This window comes from Acanthochromis polyacanthus, chromosome 11 (assembly GCF_021347895.1).
Source record: "Acanthochromis polyacanthus isolate Apoly-LR-REF ecotype Palm Island chromosome 11, KAUST_Apoly_ChrSc, whole genome shotgun sequence".
Lineage (NCBI taxonomy): Eukaryota > Metazoa > Chordata > Actinopteri > Pomacentridae > Acanthochromis > Acanthochromis polyacanthus.
The window spans coordinates 41,420,380-41,437,424 of record NC_067123.1 but is presented as its reverse complement, the minus strand read 5'-3'; the positions used below and the strand labels follow the sequence as shown (position 1 = coordinate 41,437,424).

Genomic DNA, 17,045 nt, shown 5'->3' with positions numbered 1-17,045 from the left:
TTCATAGGGAGGTCGCAGTATGGGGAGCCACAAGTCAGACAGTGTGCTAGGCCTGAGGAAGACCCAAATCGAGGTCGAAACGTCGCCGGTTGCACACTTTAAACTCAGTGGAGAAGGGTAGACCCAAATAGGAGTCCCCAATAGAAGAAGGGTAGACCAAATAGGAGTCCCCAGTAGAAGAGAGGGTAGACCAAATAGGAGTCCCCAGTAGAAGAGAGGGTAGACCCAAATAGGAGTCCCCAGTAGATTAAAGGGTAGACCCAAATAGGTGTCCCCAGAACAATAGAAACAATTCAAAGACAAAGCGGCACACAGGGATGGGTTGGTTTATATTTATGATTTTTTATTACATATATAACAAAGGCGAAACCAGCATAAAAACCCAAATAAGGGATAATAAATAGCTAAAATTGGGCCTAAAAACAGGTTGAAACACATTAAAAGAACTACAAACAGGTTAAAAGGTTTGAAACAATAAGATAAAGCTAAATACAGTTTAAAAACATAGTTAAAAGGCTAAATACAGTCTAAAAACAGTTTAAAAAGCTAAATACAGTTTAAAAAGCTAAATACAGTTTAAAAACAAGTTCATACCTACCTGTACTTACCTGGATCCGGAACCTGTGGGAAAACCTGTGGAGAGAAAAAACAAAATCAACAATTGGAAAAGCAAAGTAATGCATATATAAAATAAATACTTACCTGTAAAAGTCCCTGGCGGTGGTCCTCAACAGAGGATGGACAGTGCATTCCCGGTCCCCTTCTCAGAAGGGGGCTGACCTTTTCCCTCCACCTAACCCTAACCTTCACAATATAAGTTAATTCATTTGGGAGTGAAATGACTTGAAAACTAAAATAACAGTTAAAGTCAACTCAAACAGTCTTGGAGCTCATTTCACTCCAGACCTTCGGAGAGGCAGCCACAAACCGCTTCTCTCCTGTTTCTTTTGTGCCCATTGCCTGAGGAAGGCCCAGAGGGGACGAAACGTTGCATTGGTGGGCACTTTTTTGTTTTCTATTGCTTTTTTATTGGAGTTTAATTTCAATTAACACTTTATTTGAATAACAATTGTTTTAGTTTATTTTAATTCCCTTCCTTCTTTTTTGGAAGGCGTCTTGAGTTATTTTATTCCCTTCCCTTTGTTTTGGAAGGTGTTTTTAGTTTGATTCTTTATTTTTATAGGAAATTACTTCCTAATTTAAGAGGAAGCCTCCTTTAGTTGTTGTTTTAATTTTCTGATAAAGCCATCGTCCACAAATATGGACTTTGGATGGCAGGAGGTGCGCTACGGACGCAGAAAGCAGCGCTTCCGTCAGCAGCAACAATTGCTGGGGGGCTGGGATCCTGGGGAGTTCCAGGGGATGGCCAGTGCACCCACCGTCTCCTTCAACAGAGAGAGGGGATCTTCCCTGACCTAACCCTAATGAACACATTTCTATATAAAACAATATATATATATATATATATATATATATATATATATATATATATATATATATATACATTATCATTTTCTGATATATCTTTTTTAATATATGTATGAATTATATTGATAGTCTATATATGAGTTATATAATAATTTTCTCTGATATATTGATTATATTAATACTCCATCTATGATTTATATATATTCATTTTCTCTGATATATAACTTCTATCTATTGTTTTATATAGAAATGTGTTCATTAGTCAGTATTTTATTTATTTATGTATATACAGTGTAATCATATATTGTCTCTTCAAATTATTAAAATAATTGACTTTACTGCCATTATCTGCTTATCTAACATATATTAGTATGTGTGTTTACAGTGTTTACAAAATACCTGTCTACAGTCGAGCTTAATATCAGAATATTCTATTACTGTTATTCTCGCTATGAATATTAAAATACGCCGAACCATCTGTCCTGTATCACCGCTACATGTATAACATTTGCAGCAAAAAATAAAAATACAAACGCGTGAAAATCAGTTTAATATTCAGAGTTAAGATGGATTAAATGCGCTGTCAAACAGCGCTGAGTGGAGCGGGTGACCGGACCAAGATGGCGGTTAGGGTTAGAGCACTTTTCGTACAATTTCCTGGCATGATTTTTCATTTTCATGTGGTCTATCAGTGCTTGGCATCCTCTGTCGCCGTATTTTGTCTCATCGTCGCACACCATGCACCTCGCTTTCCCAGCTATATCTAACTTTCGATAATGCTCTCCAATCGTTGTTTCCAAATCGTGCTTTTGCCAGCGCACTGCTGACAACTACATGCGATCCAACCCTATACCCCTTACACCCTATATTTTTTTTCTCATCGAATTTGGGCGATTCACATTGGGTCTCAAAATTGATACCTCGACACGAGAATTTTCGCGGATCCGCGACCAAATAACATGCCTGTTAATCACATACTGGACATCAATAAAAATGCATTTGGTCAGCGACCAGGATTCCACTGAAATATAAAACATGACATCATTGTCATGTTTATCACGTTGTCATCACTTTATTCTTTTTCTACACTTTTTAAAATTCTCGTGAAAAAAACAAAGGAATAAAAAATGTTTTTCTTTAAAAAGGTGACAAACAAAATATCCACATGAATATTTACAGTTATTAAATAATAAATCCCATCAAACAAACAAACACGGATAAATGTGGATGAAGCAGGCTGAAATCCAACAAAGTCACATTAAAAACACAGTCTTACAGAAAACCAGCAGCAGGTCCATCTGATCTGAAACCATGTCTTTTGGTTTTTTTCTTCTTGTTGTATTTCAATAATAATCTGCCTGAAAAATGACAGTTTTAGTTTTTGAATGGAGTCAAACTACAAAAACTTTAACTGTTTGTTTTCCTCTGGTTGCTACTTTTGAAAGTTTTAAAATAACCCTAACCAACACGGGGTTAGTGTGTACAGACTTCTTTCTGTGAAATGTTTTTCCTCATAAAACACACCAGAGCCAGTATTTTTGTTAATGCAGTCGTAAATCCATGTCTCCTCATCATTTTATGAATCCACGTGTAGAATTCGTTTTTGTAACTGGTTCAACATTACCTCAACAGTACCTCATTAATCACTAGAACTGTTCATCTAATAGTTCCAGGTTTAGTTATTGTTGGTGCAGAAGCTAACATCTGATGATTCTGCTGCTGACTGCAGCATCTGATAGATCAGCTGATGTAAGGATAAGAAAGACGCTGTCAAACATCAACAGTACCTCAATCACCAGTCTGATTGCTGCTGAGACCAAACGCATCATTTACCTTCACAGCTATTAGTCCAGAAAACACAGAAAAGATCTCATAGTTTTGAGAAAAACAAGTGGTTCTGAACCATTTCTGACCTTCACTGGAGGTTAAAACACACAAAATATACAGAGACCAGGACAGACATCAGCTCATCATCGTCATCAGAGCCTCCACTCTTCATTCGCCCCATTTTCATAATTAAATATTGGAATGCAGCACAAAGTGCAGGAGCTGCCGTCTCACCTCAGTCTTTATTTTAGGGTTAAATCTTCTTCAGAGGATTTGACTCGGATTTGACTCTTTTACTTTTAACTGATCAAATTACTGACAAATTCCTTTCAGGGCAGAAAACTCAGCACTGAGATGTGATTGGCTGGAGGACAAACTGTGAAGTCCCGTCTTGTCACTGTTGTCAACTCCAACCCTGCTCATCTCCTCCTCCTCAGACTCCTTCTGACTGGCTGATTAAATATTCGCCTGTCCGTCGGCGGGCAGGTAAACGCTGCCTTGGAGAGGAAGAAGAGGAGTGGTGGCGTCCTCGGAGGGAGGTGTGGTTGCCATGGTGATGGTGGGGGCTGTGGGAGGACGGGGGAGGAGGGGGCGGGTCTCGGAGGGACAGAGGGACGGCGGATGACTTGATGGGGACGATCCGAGTGTCCATGACTTCACAGTCCACCTGCATCATCATCTCATAGCCCTGAGAGGAGTTATAGAGGCTCTCTGAGGACCAAGAGGAGAAACATCATTATCATATTGTCATCATCATCGTCACAATCATTATCATCACCATCATCGTCATTATCATCATTACCACCATCATTATCACCATCATCATCATCACATATCACCAACATATCATCACATCACCATCATCATCTCCATCATCATCAAAAGATGATGGATAACATTTCAAACAATAAGGACACATCAACAACCTTTCTGCTCTTCTGGGTCTAAAATCACAGCAATGAGAACATTTAGTGGATTCATGTGATGGTTTAAATAAAAATAATGTAACGGTACTGGTTTTTTTCAGTTAACACTAGAAAGTCCATGTTCTTTGCTGCTGTTGTCTTGTTTAACTACATCTGGCAGCTTTAGTCTCTTTTTACTTTATAAAGATTGTACATGAAAGGGTTAGGGTTGAGCTGATATAAAAAGTTTTCATATATTTTGCTATTCCAGAGTTTACAAAATAAAAATGTCCACATGAATCCAACCAACTCTAAAGTCTCTCCAACTCCAGCACATGTTGTGGTCCAACCAACCTGTACCTTCTCATAAACAGCTCAGAGGTGACTGAGCTGTCGATCAACAGATCAAATCAACAGATTTGACACTGTGGACACACCTACTTCCACTGCTACTCCTCCTTCTTCAAGGAGCAATCCCCACTATAGCTCCTCCTTCTTCTCCTCCGTCTCCTACACATGTCTCCACAGCTGCAGCCACTTCCGTTCTAGCACCTATATCCATCTCTGTCACAGAGACAGGGGTGATGTTGGAGCTTCAGAGACTTTGCTCTGGGAAGGCAGCTGGCCCAGATGGTGTATGTCCAAGACTGCTTAAAGACTGTGCTGCACAACTGCAACAACCCTAACCCTATTGCTCTGACCTCACACATCATGAAAACTCTGGAGCGGCTGGTTTTACGTCTCCTGAGGCTTGAGGTCAAAGAAAAACTCGATTGCTTGCAGTTTGCATAAAAAGAACACATTGGAGTGGATGATGCCATCCTCTTCATGCTTCACCGTGCCCTGTCTCATCTGGAGGAACCCGGAGTTTATGTGAGAATCATGTTCATGTTGTTGCTTTTTCAAATGCATTCAACTCCATCCAACCCACCATCGTCAAAGACAAGCTCACAGAGATGGGAGAGGATCCTTCCTGTGTTTCATGGATTACAGATTACCTGACAGGAAGGCCACAGTTTGTCAGGCTGGGGAACTGTGTTTCTGGGACATTAATGAGTAGTACTGGGGCTCCACAAGGAACAGTCCTGGCTCCATTCCTGTTCACTCTGTATACATCTGACTTCAAATACAGCACTGAGTCCTGCCACATTCAGAAATACTCTGATGACACTGCTCAGGGTTTCCACTGAAAATTGAAAACTAAATTCCAGGATTTTTCCAGGATATTCCAGGATAAAAATCATCCCATTTCCAGGACTTTGAACGGAATTTCTGAAACAATTTTCTCATACAAACTAATCTTTCTGGCCTCCTCCACCCCTTACAGCCAGCCGATTCCACCCACTTTATTATACTACACAGTATACCTGTGTTAGATAACAATATTAAAGTGTCAGGTAAAATACCAACTACAAAAATTCAGCAAAATTATTGTGCACACTACTCGGCTATAGATGCTATTTCAGCAGAACAGAAAGCAGACCACCACCTTAAGGAAACGTTTCTACAACTACGTAACAATGGGCCAATCTTTCCAGAGTCATGGCCACATAAAATTGTACATGATACTATTATAGCCTACTAATATATGTAATGTAATAGCCTACTAATATACATTATGTAACATAATACAAAGTGAATAATGGGACATTCATAATCAGTAACTGCACATAGAATTCATCTTTTGATCTTGCTTGAAAATAGTCACTCCAGTGATTTCAGTTTCTGCTTGAGGTCTTCTAGTTTCTTTTCCAGTTTCAGATTTTCATCTGCCTTCTCAGACACTTTCTCAGACCCCGAATTACAAGAAAATACTGAGGGGGACAGTTTTTTTTTTCGTGCAGTTGTTGTATTAATGCAGTGCACATTATTTATATATATATATATATATATATAAAGATATATACATAAAGAAATAAAATTTTAATTTTTTGTCAAGAATCAACAACAATTGAGACACAATCGTGAAGTGGAATGAAATTTATGGGATATTTTATACTTTTTTAACAAATAAAAAACTGAAAAGTGGGGTGTGCAATATTATTCGGCCCCTTTACTTTCAGTGCAGCAAACTCACTCCAGAAGTTCAGTGAGGATCTCTGAATGATCCAATGTTGTCCTAAATGACTGATGATGATAAATAGAATCCACCTGTGTGTAATCAAGTCTCCGTATAAATGCACCTGCTCTGTGATAGTCTCAGGGTTCTGTTTAAAGTGCAGAGAGCATCATGAAGACCAAGGAACACACCAGGCAGGTCCCAGATACTGTTGTGGAGAAGTTTAAAGCCGGATTTGGATACAAAAAGATTTCCCAAGCTTTAAACATCTCAAGGAGCACTGTGCAAGCAATCATATTGAAATGGAAGGAGTATCAGACCACTGCAAATCTACCAAGACCTGGCCATCCCTCTAAACTTTCACCTGGAACAAGGAGAAGACTGATCAGAGATGCAGCCAAGAGGCCCATGATCACTCTGGATGAACTGCAGAGATCTACAGCTGAGGTGGGAGAGTCTGTCCATAGGACAACAATCAGTCGTACGCTGCACAAATCTGGCCTTTATGGAAGAGTGGCAAGAAGAAAGCCATTTCTCAAAGATATCCTTAAAAAGTCTCGTTTGAAGTTTGCCACAAGCCACCTGGGAGACACACCAAACATGTGGAAGAAGGTGCTCTGGTCAGATGAAACCAAAATCCAACTTTTTGGCCATAATGCAAAACGATATGTTTGGCGTAAAAGCAACACAGCTCATCACCCTGAACACACCATCCCCACTGTCAAACATGGTGGTGGCAGCCTCATGGTTTGGGCCTGCTTTTCTTCAGCAGGGACAGGGAAGATGGTTAAAATTGATGGGAAGATGAATGGAGCCAAATACAGGAGCATTCTGGAAGAAAACCTGTTGGAGTCTGCAAAAGACCTGAGACTGGGACGGAGATTTATCTTCCAACAGGACAATGATCCAAAACATAAAGCCAGATCTACAATGAAATGGTTGACAAATAAACGTATCCAGGTGTTAGAATGGCCAAGTCAAAGTCCAGACCTGAATCCAATCCAGAATCTGTGGGCAGACCTGAAGACTGCTGTTCACAAACGCTCTCCATCCAACCTCACTGAGCTCCAGCTGTTTTGCAAGGAAGAATGGGCAAGAATTTCAGTCTCTGGATGTGCAAAACTGATAGAGACATACCCCAAGAGACTTGCAGCTGTAATTGCAGCAAAAGGTGGCGCTACAAAGTATTAATGCAAGGGGGCCCAATAATATTGCACGCCCCACTTTTCATGTTTTTATTTGTTAAAAAAGTTTAAAATATCCAATAAATTTTGTTCCACTTTACGATTGTGTCCCACTTGTTGTTGATTCTTGACAAAAAAAATTACACTTTTATATCTTTATGTTTGAAGCCTGAAATGTGGCGAAAGGTTGAAAAGTTCAAGGGGGCCAAATACTTTCACAAGGCACTGTAGGTGCAGACATGACACACTGTACAATATTGAGCACAACCAACATCCATGCAACACTGAATTCAAGGACTTTCAATGACTTTTTTAGCTGATAATCCTAATTCCAGGACCACCTGATTTGTGGCAGTATTTCAGGACTTTTCCATGACTTTCCAGGATCACTTTTTTCCCCCAGGACTTTCCAGAATTTTCAAGGACCGTGGGAACCCTGCTGCTATCGTGGCATGTATCAGAAATGGACATGAAGCTGAATACAGAGATCTGATAAGTGCCTTCAGTGACTGGAGTCACAAAAACTGCCTGCTACTCAGAGACAAAGGAAATGATCATAGATTTCCGCAGATCCAAACCCCCTCTTCAGCCAGTGAACACTTGTGGACATCGAGATGGTGACATCATATAAATATTTAGGTGTCCACCTTGATAATAAGTTGGACTGGTCTACAAACGTAGACTTCATCTACAAAAAGGGCCAGAGCAGACTTTATTGCCTCAGAAGACTTCGATCACTAGACATCTGCAGTAAGATGCTGCAGATGTTTTATCAGTCTGTGGTAGCAGGTGTCCTGTTTTATGCTGCAGTCTGCTGGGGAGACAGCATAAAACAGAAGGATGCAAGGTGTCTGAACAAACTGATTAAAAAAGCTGCTCTGTGGTTGGAATCAGATTGAACTCATTGGAGGATGAGGTGGAGAGACGGGCACTGAGAAAGATGGAGGCCATTCTGACCAACATGGATCATCCACTTCATATCTGCTTCAATGAACAACGAAACATCAGTGGACGGCTCCTATCCCTGCACTGCAAGACGGAAAGAAAATCTTTCTTGCCATCAGCAGTCAGGCAATTCAATTCAAAATTAAACAGATAGCAGACCTGCCAACCTTGGCGAAATATTTTGAGTACCACTTCATCGCACGCACACACACGTCGATAGGAAAAAAAACTCTCGGTGCTTATTTCCCCGATATGACATCATATTTTCAACGTGAAAATAACGTTAACGGTACATATTTGCCAAAAGACACACACACACTTTTACCGTTTTAACCGCCAGCTGCTGCGGGTGGGGGCACGGGGAACGGGGAGAGAGGCGGAGGGAGGCAGAGGACAGGAGAGAGCGGGCCAACAAGGGTTCGGCAGACTCGTTATTCTCCGCTACTCTATGATGACTGGTTGAAATTGCACCACTACACTGCTGCATCCTGTTGTCAGGCATGAGTATTGCACGTCCACATTTCTAACAGCACTCACAGATGTCTGCAGCTTTTTGAGTAGTTTAATGAGGCGGAGCGTACCAGTGTATTTTGATGTCAAATTGCGTACCTGCTACGCAAAATGCGTACAGGTTGGCAGGTCTGAGATAGGAACCCTGACAACTGAATTTCCCTTTGGGGATGAATAAAGTGATTCTGATTCTGAGCTCTGAATCATCCGAGTAACATTAACCAATGATCTTTATCTGTCTCTGAATCATTTCCAGGGATCTTTATTCAGAGATCATTATCTAGACTGACTCACCGTTCACCGACATGGCCGGCATCACCAGAGACATTTTGGGCCGGCTGGTTTTGTTGTGGCTGATGGCAGGAAGCAGCAGGTGGTCCTGCAAGGGAACCAGAAGAAGAAGAAGCATTCTATGTTTATCGTCTGTTTTTAAAAAGCTGTCTGTGAAGGGTCCAGATGGTTAAATGCTGTCGTACTCGTCTGAAAGAAACGACGTAGAAGGTGTCCTCTCTGCGGTCGATGGCATCCAGGAAGTCGCTGTAGGTGACCTCTGGACCAGGAAGAACCTGCAGCTGACTGCAGCAGATCAACAAGAACCAGACAGGAGAAAGAAAGTTCAGGTTGTTGTTGATGAGGTCAGACTTCACCGACACGTTCACCCATGTAGAATGACACCACTGACATACAGTAGGTACGGAAAGTATTCAGACCCCTTGAAATTTTTCACTCTGTGTCATTGCAGCCATTTGCCAAAATCAAAAAGTTCATTTTATTTCTCCTTAATGTACACTCAGCACCCCATCTTGACAAAAACAGAAATGTAGAAATTTTTGCAAATGTATTAAAAAATAAAAACTGAAATATCACATGGTCAGAAGTATTCAGACTCTGTGCTCAGTATTGAGTAGAAGCTCCTTTTCAGCTCGTACAGCCATGAGTCTTCTTGGGAATGACGCAACAAGTTTTTCACACTTGGATTTGGGGATCCTCTGCCATTCTTCCTTGCAGATCCTCTCCAGTTCTGTCAGGTTGGATGGTGAACGTTGGTGGACAGACATTCTGAGGTCTCTCCAGAGATGCTCAATTGGGTTTAGGTCAGGGCTCTGGCTGGGCCAGTCAAGAACGGTCACAGAGTTGTTGTGAAGCCACTCCTTTGTTATTGTAGCTGTGTGCTTAGGGTCATTGTCCTGTTGAAAGGTGAACCTTCGGCCCAGTCTGAGGTCCTGAGCACTCTGGAAGAGGTTTTCCTCCAGGATATCTCTGTACTTGGCAGCATTCGTCCTTCTTTCAATTGCAACCAGTCGTCCTGTCCCTGCAGCTGAAAAACACCCCCTCCACAACATGATGCTCCCACCACCATGTTTCACTGTAGGGATTGTATTGGGCAGGTGATGAGCAGTGCCTGCTTTTCTCCACACATACCGCTTAGAATTAACACCAAAAAGTTCAATCTTGGTCTCATCAGACCAGAGAATCTTATTTCTCATAGTCTGGGAGTCCTTCATGTTTATTTTCAAACTCTATGCGGCTTTCATGTGTCTTGCACTGAGGAGAGGCTTCCGTCGGGCCACTCTGCCATAAAGCCCCGACTGGTGGAGGGCTGCAGTGATAGTTGACTTTGTGGAACTTTCTCCTATCTCCTGACTGCATCTCTGGAGATCAGCCACAGTGATCTTTGGGTTCTTCTTTACCTCTCTCACCAAGGCTCTTCTCCCACCATTGCTCAGTTTGGCTGGACGGCCAGGTCTCGGAAGAGTTGCGGTCGTCCCAAACTTCTTCCATTTGAGGATTGTGGAGGCCACTGTGCTCTGAGGAACCTTGAGTGCTGCAGAAATTCATATTTAACTTTAGCCAGATCTGTGCCTTGCCACAATTCTGTCTCTGAGCTCCTTGGGCAGTTCCTTCCACCTCATGATTCTCATTTGCTCTGACATGCACTGTGAGCTGTAAGGTCTTATATAGACAGGTGTGTGCCTTTCCTAATCAAGTCCAATCAGTTTAATTAAACACAGCTGGACTCCAGTAAAGAAGCAGAACCATCTGGAGGAGGATCAGAAGAAATGGACAGCATGTGAGTTAAATATGAATGTCGCTGCAAAGGCTCTGAATACTTCTGACCATGTGATATTACAGTTTTTCTTTTTTAATAAATTTGCAAAAATTTCTACATTTCTGTTTTTTTCTGTCAAGATGGTGGGTTGCTGAGTGTACATTAATGAGATGAGAACAGAACTGAATGCACTTTTTGGATTTTGGCAAATGGCTGCAATGACACAGAGAGTGAAAAATTTCAAGGGGTCTGAATACTTTCCGTACCCACTGTACTTTTCTGCTCCTTCAGTCTGCGGTACCTTTCTATGGAGCGGTGAGCCTGGATCGGCAGATATCTGGAGATATTTGTCTTCCTCTGCTGAGCTTTCTGCAAAATGAAAATCAAATCAAAATGGGAACACATAAGTTATGGGAACACATAACTCTTAACCTTAAGCAAGGCAAGATAACGTGACAGCTGCGTGGAATATCAAATACACAGCGATCTACTTTAGTCTAAAGCGTTAGGGTTAGCTGTTAGCTACTGACCTATGAACATGGCAAGAAGCATCGGTTAGTGTAACAATGCTTCTACGCTTCTTGTCATGTCCCTACTAAATAATCGCGTAAATAAAAGCGTCAGTGTCAGTCAGAGCTCCAGCTGTGATCTTTGTTAGCCAACTCCTTTGCTGATAACTCGTCACCTGTGCGATCTTAGCCTTCTTGGCGATCTTGGGTTTTCCTCCAGACTTCTTCCGGTCGATCTGATGTCGATGAACCCAACCTCTGAGCTCGTCAGCCAGCCTGAAATACAGAAAACACACGAAAGCAGGCCAACATTAAACTGAAGATCTCCACAACATTTAGCTTCTTCTCGGCTGATGGTCAGGTCTGGTTTTGTACGCTACACGTTAGATTCTGTAACAAAGCGACACGGCCGAGCTCCAAGAGATTCCATTTGCCAAATCGTACAGAAAAGGGCTGAATGACATTTATGGAATGTGGTAACGTTAACGCTAAGCCTCCATTTTAATCATCCAGAAGCCTTGTGGTTGATCAGAGGAGGGTCATGATCAGTCTCTGATCAGACAGATATTAGTGCCAAATGATCCCAGCCAGTCTTTATTTCCACTACTATGTCAGCTAGTTAGTTTAAAATTAAATTAGCCACTAAGAACATCTGTAGTCTCAATTTTCTGAATGACTTGTTCGCTACAGTTCTAAGAATAAATTCCTGGTAAAGTATTGATCATTAAAATGACCTGGACTTGAATAAAAAAAACTTCACTTCATCCATTTCCTGAGCACTTGTGTCCTCCAAACGCATATGTTTCTTAACATGTACAAAAGGAGCTGGAGGAGTTTGAGATGGTCTGAGTCTGACCTGAGAGACTCTGAGCGGTTGAACTGCCGGCAGCCTGAAGAGGTGAAATAACGGTCAATGTCCTGCAGAACCAGATCCTTCACGTCACTGAACATGTCGCTCAGGTTTCTGTACAAGAACAACAAAAACACATGGGAATGGTAGAAGGCAGAAACACTGGGACACACTTCTTTCTGTTACACGTCAGCGTTTCCAGAACTAGTTCTGTGCTGAAGAACCAGGTCTGTGCTGAAGAACCAGTTCTGTGCTGAAGAACCAGGTCTGTGCTGAAGAACCAGTTCTGTGAGCATCTGCCAACGTTCAGATTCTCAGAGCAGATAAACATAAGACAGGAGAAGATGACTATGTTTGACAGCTCATTTAATCTGACCTTTAATTAGTTAAATTTATGGCTGAGCAGGCAGTTAACAGCCAATGTCACTGTGTGATCACAGGTCTAAAACATATCTACTGGTTCCTTCTACATGTGTGTCACACGGAGCAGTGTAGAACGAAACGCTGAGCTATCTGAACCCAAAACGAAAAGCTGTTAACTGTTTTTGAAATGTTCAACAGTCCTCACAGTTCGCAGACTTCTTCTTGTGGGACTAATAAAGGACATTCTATTCTGGGTCCACCAGGAAACTAAATTAAACAAAAGTAAATAACCCTAACCCTGTGACTTTTCATTAAAATCACACTAGGGTTAGTGTTCTTTATTAACAAAAAATATAGAGTCTGATCTGGTCAGATCCAATAAACATGACACAAACAGACAATCTGAGCCAGGGTTAGCCATCAGCTAGCATCTGATGAAGCCATCAGTGACCCGACAGTCAATCGGAGACTTTCAGCTGAACTGCAGGCAGCGTTTCCACAGAGCAGAGAGGAGATAAGGATGTGATGAACAAGGGTTAAAAACATCTACAGATTTATGGTCGGTACTGCCATTTGCTGTCTAGTGCTGCTAACATCTGTGGGCACCTGGATAAATGTTGGACATGTAGGGTTACGCTTATCTAACAAAATCAAAGCAATTTGGTTTATTTCTTTTATGTTTTGTGGCATTACAGCTTTATCACACGGCACTGAAGACATGTTTGAAGATGTTAAAAATGTGACAGGAGTAAAAAAACGTCCAGAAACTGGTTTGATTTCAGGGTTACCCTATTTTGGTGTTTTAATCCTCCAGCTCGATCTCAGCTCCACACCGTCTCTGTTTGACAGAGGATTAATTAAAATCTCTGTTTTGTCTCTCAGGTCAGACTCCTCTCACCTGAACTGATAAGACTCTGCAGCATATCTTTCTTCTCCTCCGTCCTCCTCTGCCTCCGTCTTGTCCTCCACCCTGCTGGGAGGTGGAGCTGCTGCCCGTTCCTGTTCCTGTTGTTGTTGTTCGATCTCCAGCAGCCGTCGTGCTGAGAACGACACCACGTCATCCTGCAGAACCGTGGACAGCTTCCTGTCTGTGATGCTGCAGAGAATAAAACCAGTTAGACAATGTTTCAAAAACACATCTTAAAAATCACCAAAATCTATTTCATTAGATTGGCCAGATTTTCTACTTTCCTTCATATCGTTGTGTGACTTTTGGCTAAATGAGGAAAACGAACCTCAAACATAGACTCACCTTTTTTTTTAATTGGCTTTTCAGTCATTTTACAGCATAGATATAGAAGTCATCAACAGTCTGACCGTGCCAAGAAGAGTTGTTTTGAGATAGGACAAAAATACACAAAATAAATATGAATAAAACAACCACATTGCCATTAACCCTGTAACCATTAACAAAAAGCAAAAACTACTTGGGGGATGGGAGGGAAGGGGGGTGGAACTCAGATTGTTATTTGAATTTATTTTATTAGTTTGTTTTTAGTTACATCGTTGTTGTTGATGATGCTATTTATTTTTAGGAGTTATTTTTATTTTTCTCAAAAATGTAGCCGCAAGGGGACACAAGCCAGTGTCTTATTGTGCCGGTCCCAAGCCCGGATAAATATAGAGGGTTGTGTCAGGAAGGGCATCCGACGTAAAACTTTGGCCAAATCAATCATGCGAATCAAATGTATGACTTCCATACCGGATCGGTCGAGGCCCGGGTTTACAACAACCGCCATCGGTGCTGTTGACCTACAGGGTGGAAAATGGACGACTGTTGGTCGAAGAAGGAGGGGAGGAAGGTGTGTTCATAGGAAGAGAGAGAAGAGGAACACCAAGAGTCTAGGACTGAGAGTAGGGACTTTGAATGTTGGAACTTTGACAGGAAAAGATAAAGAGCTGGTTGACATGATGCAGAGGAGGAAGGTGGACATACTGTGTGTCCAGGAGACCAGGTGGAAAGGTAGTAAAGCTAGAAGTTTAGGAGCAGGGTTCAAGTTGTTCTATCATGGTGTAGCTAGGAAGAGAAATGGAGTAGGAGTTATCTTGTGGAGGAGTTTGTTAGGAATGTCCTGGAGGTAAAAAGAGTGTCAGATCGAGTGATGAGCCTGAAGCTAGAAATTGAAGGTGTGATGGTACACGGTGCTTGAGTGCTCTGGGTATGCTCCACAGGTAGGATGTGAGCTGGGGGAGAAGCAGAAATTCTGGTTGGACCTTGATGAAGTGATGCAGAGCATCCCAAGAAGTGAGAGACTTGTCATTGGTGCAGACTTCAATGGACACGTTGGTGCAGGAAACAGAGATGATGAGGAGGTCATGGGCAGGTTTGGTACCCAGGAGAGGAACGCAGAAGGACAGATGGTGGTTGACTTTGCAAAAAGGATGGAAATGACTGTAGTGAATAGGGTGACCTATAAGAGTGCAGGGTTCTCGCCAGGATTTTTTTCAGCGTAACGGCAGGTTCTCCAGCACGCGCGCAATAGACGGGAACGCGCATGTGCGCATGCGCAATAGACGGGGACGGGTCAATCGATAGGAAAGTACGGCTGAGGTGGGGAGACATAAATTAACCTAGATAGGCACCCAGTCGATTTAAAACAAATGCACATGGCGTTATCTGTCAAAATAACAACGCAGCGGCCCTAATCACAGTGTTAACCCTTCCGGTTCGGCCCGTGGTCAGGAAGCCCGGGGTTAACCCCCTTCACTTCCTCAGCAGCCGTAGAGGCAAAGACACAGGAGCCCAGTCGTATCGAAGAACACTGTGGCCTTTATTGTCTATCAACAGTGGCTGAACCGCACAGTACCGCCAACCCAGCAACTACACACCTCTCCTCCTCTACCGACTGCCGTCTCGGGCTGCATTCAAGGTAGCTTGGACATCTCGCTCTCCCCCTCTCTCCCACACACACACACACGCTGCTCTCTCTCCCTCTCTCATGACGGAGCCACACACTCTCATAACAACAGCGTAATCTTTGAAATGCGCTGGCGTAGCGGCCCTAATCACAGCGTAATCTTTTAAACTGAGCGTAATGGGCCATTAAGACTGCGTAACGGCCTGTTAGACAGTGTAACGGGCCGTTATGACAGCGTAACGGCCCGTTATGCTAAAATGCGCTGGCGAGAACCCTGGAGTGGAGGTAGGAGCACACAGGTAGACTACATCTTGTGTTAGACGGTGTAATCTGAAGGAGATCAATGACTGCAAAGTAGTGGTAGGCGAGAGTGTAGCCAGACAGCATAGGATGGTGGTGTGTAGGATGACCCTGGTGGTGAAGAGGGCAAAGGCAGAGCAGAGGACCAAATGGTGGAAGCTGAAAAAGGAAGAGTGTTGTATGACTTTCAGGAAAGAGTTGAGACAGGCTTTGAATGGTCAGGAGGTGCTTCCAGATGACTGGACAACTACAGCAAATGTGATCAGGGAGACAGGTCGGAGAGTACTTGGTGTGTCATCTGGAAGGAAAGGAGATAAGGAGACTTGGTGGTGGAATGAGGAGGTGCAGGAGTGGATCTAGACAAAGAGGTTAGCTAAGAAGAAGTGGGACACAGAGGACTGAAGAGAGTAGACAGGAGTACAGGGAGATGCAGCGTAAGGTGAAAGTAGAGGTGGCAAAGGCCAAACAAGGGGCTTACGATGACTAACCCTCAAACCCTAACCCTGGACAGTAAGGAGGGAGAGACTGACCTGTATAGGTTTGCAAGGCAGAGACACAGAGATGGGAAGGACGTGCAGCAGGTTAGGGTGATAACGGATAAGGATGGAAGTGTGTTGACAGGTGCCAATAGTGTGATGGGAAGATGGAAAGAGTACTTTGATGAATGAGGAAAATGAGAGAGAACGAAGAGTAGAAGAGGTGACTGTTGTGGACCAGGAAGTAGCAAAGGATGAAGTGAGGAGGGCATTGAAGACGAGGATGAACAGTGGAAAGGCACTTGGTCCTGATGATATACCTGTATGGAAGTGTCTCGGAGAGGTAGCAGTAGAGTTTCTGACTGGGTTAGGGTTTAGATGAGATCCTGGAATGGAGGAAAAGTGTGCTGGTGCCCATCTTTAAGAACAAGGGAGATGTGCAGAGTTGTAGCAACTACAGAGGAATAAAGCTGATGAGCCACACGATGAAGCTATGGGAAAGAGTAGTTGAAGCTAGACTAAGGGCAGAGGTGAACATCTGTGAGCAGCAGTATGGTTTCATGCCAAGAAAGAGTACAACAGATGCAATATTTGCTTTGAGGATGTTGATAGAGAAGTACAGAGAAGGTCAGAAGGAGCTGCATTGTGTCTTTGTAGATCTGGAGAAAGCTTCTGACAGGGTGCCCAGAGAGGAACTGTGGTTTTGTATGAGGAAGTCTGGAGTGGCAGAGAAGTATGTTAGAGTGGTGCAGGACATGTATGAGGACTGTAAGACAGTGGT

General features: G+C 42.8%; 2 protein-coding genes across 3 annotated transcripts in view; one reads left to right on the top strand and one right to left on the bottom strand.

Moving 5' to 3' along the window:
* The window catches only part of LOC127530216 (40S ribosomal protein S18), a 134,645-nt gene that overhangs the window by 21,652 nt on the left and 95,948 nt on the right, over positions 1–17,045 (top strand). The window lies entirely within an intron of this gene.
* Positions 1,964–17,045, bottom strand: part of atf6b (activating transcription factor 6 beta) — a 30,494-nt gene continuing 15,412 nt past the window's right edge. Inside the window, exons 11-17 of one of the 2 annotated variants that reach the window (XM_051955843.1) lie at positions 13,529–13,726; positions 12,274–12,381; positions 11,594–11,693; positions 11,210–11,277; positions 9,335–9,434; positions 9,153–9,237; positions 1,964–3,966 (exon numbers count right to left, since the gene is read on the bottom strand). In XM_051955843.1, coding sequence (XP_051811803.1) covers positions 3,689–3,966; positions 9,153–9,237; positions 9,335–9,434; positions 11,210–11,277; positions 11,594–11,693; positions 12,274–12,381; positions 13,529–13,726 — 937 coding nt within the window. In that variant the 3' untranslated portion in view covers positions 1,964–3,688. Of the gene's footprint in view, positions 3,967–9,152; positions 9,238–9,334; positions 9,435–10,845; positions 10,899–11,174; positions 11,278–11,593; positions 11,694–12,273; positions 12,382–13,528; positions 13,727–17,045 lie in introns of those variants that run through there. The other variant, XM_051955845.1, reaches the window with a different exon arrangement.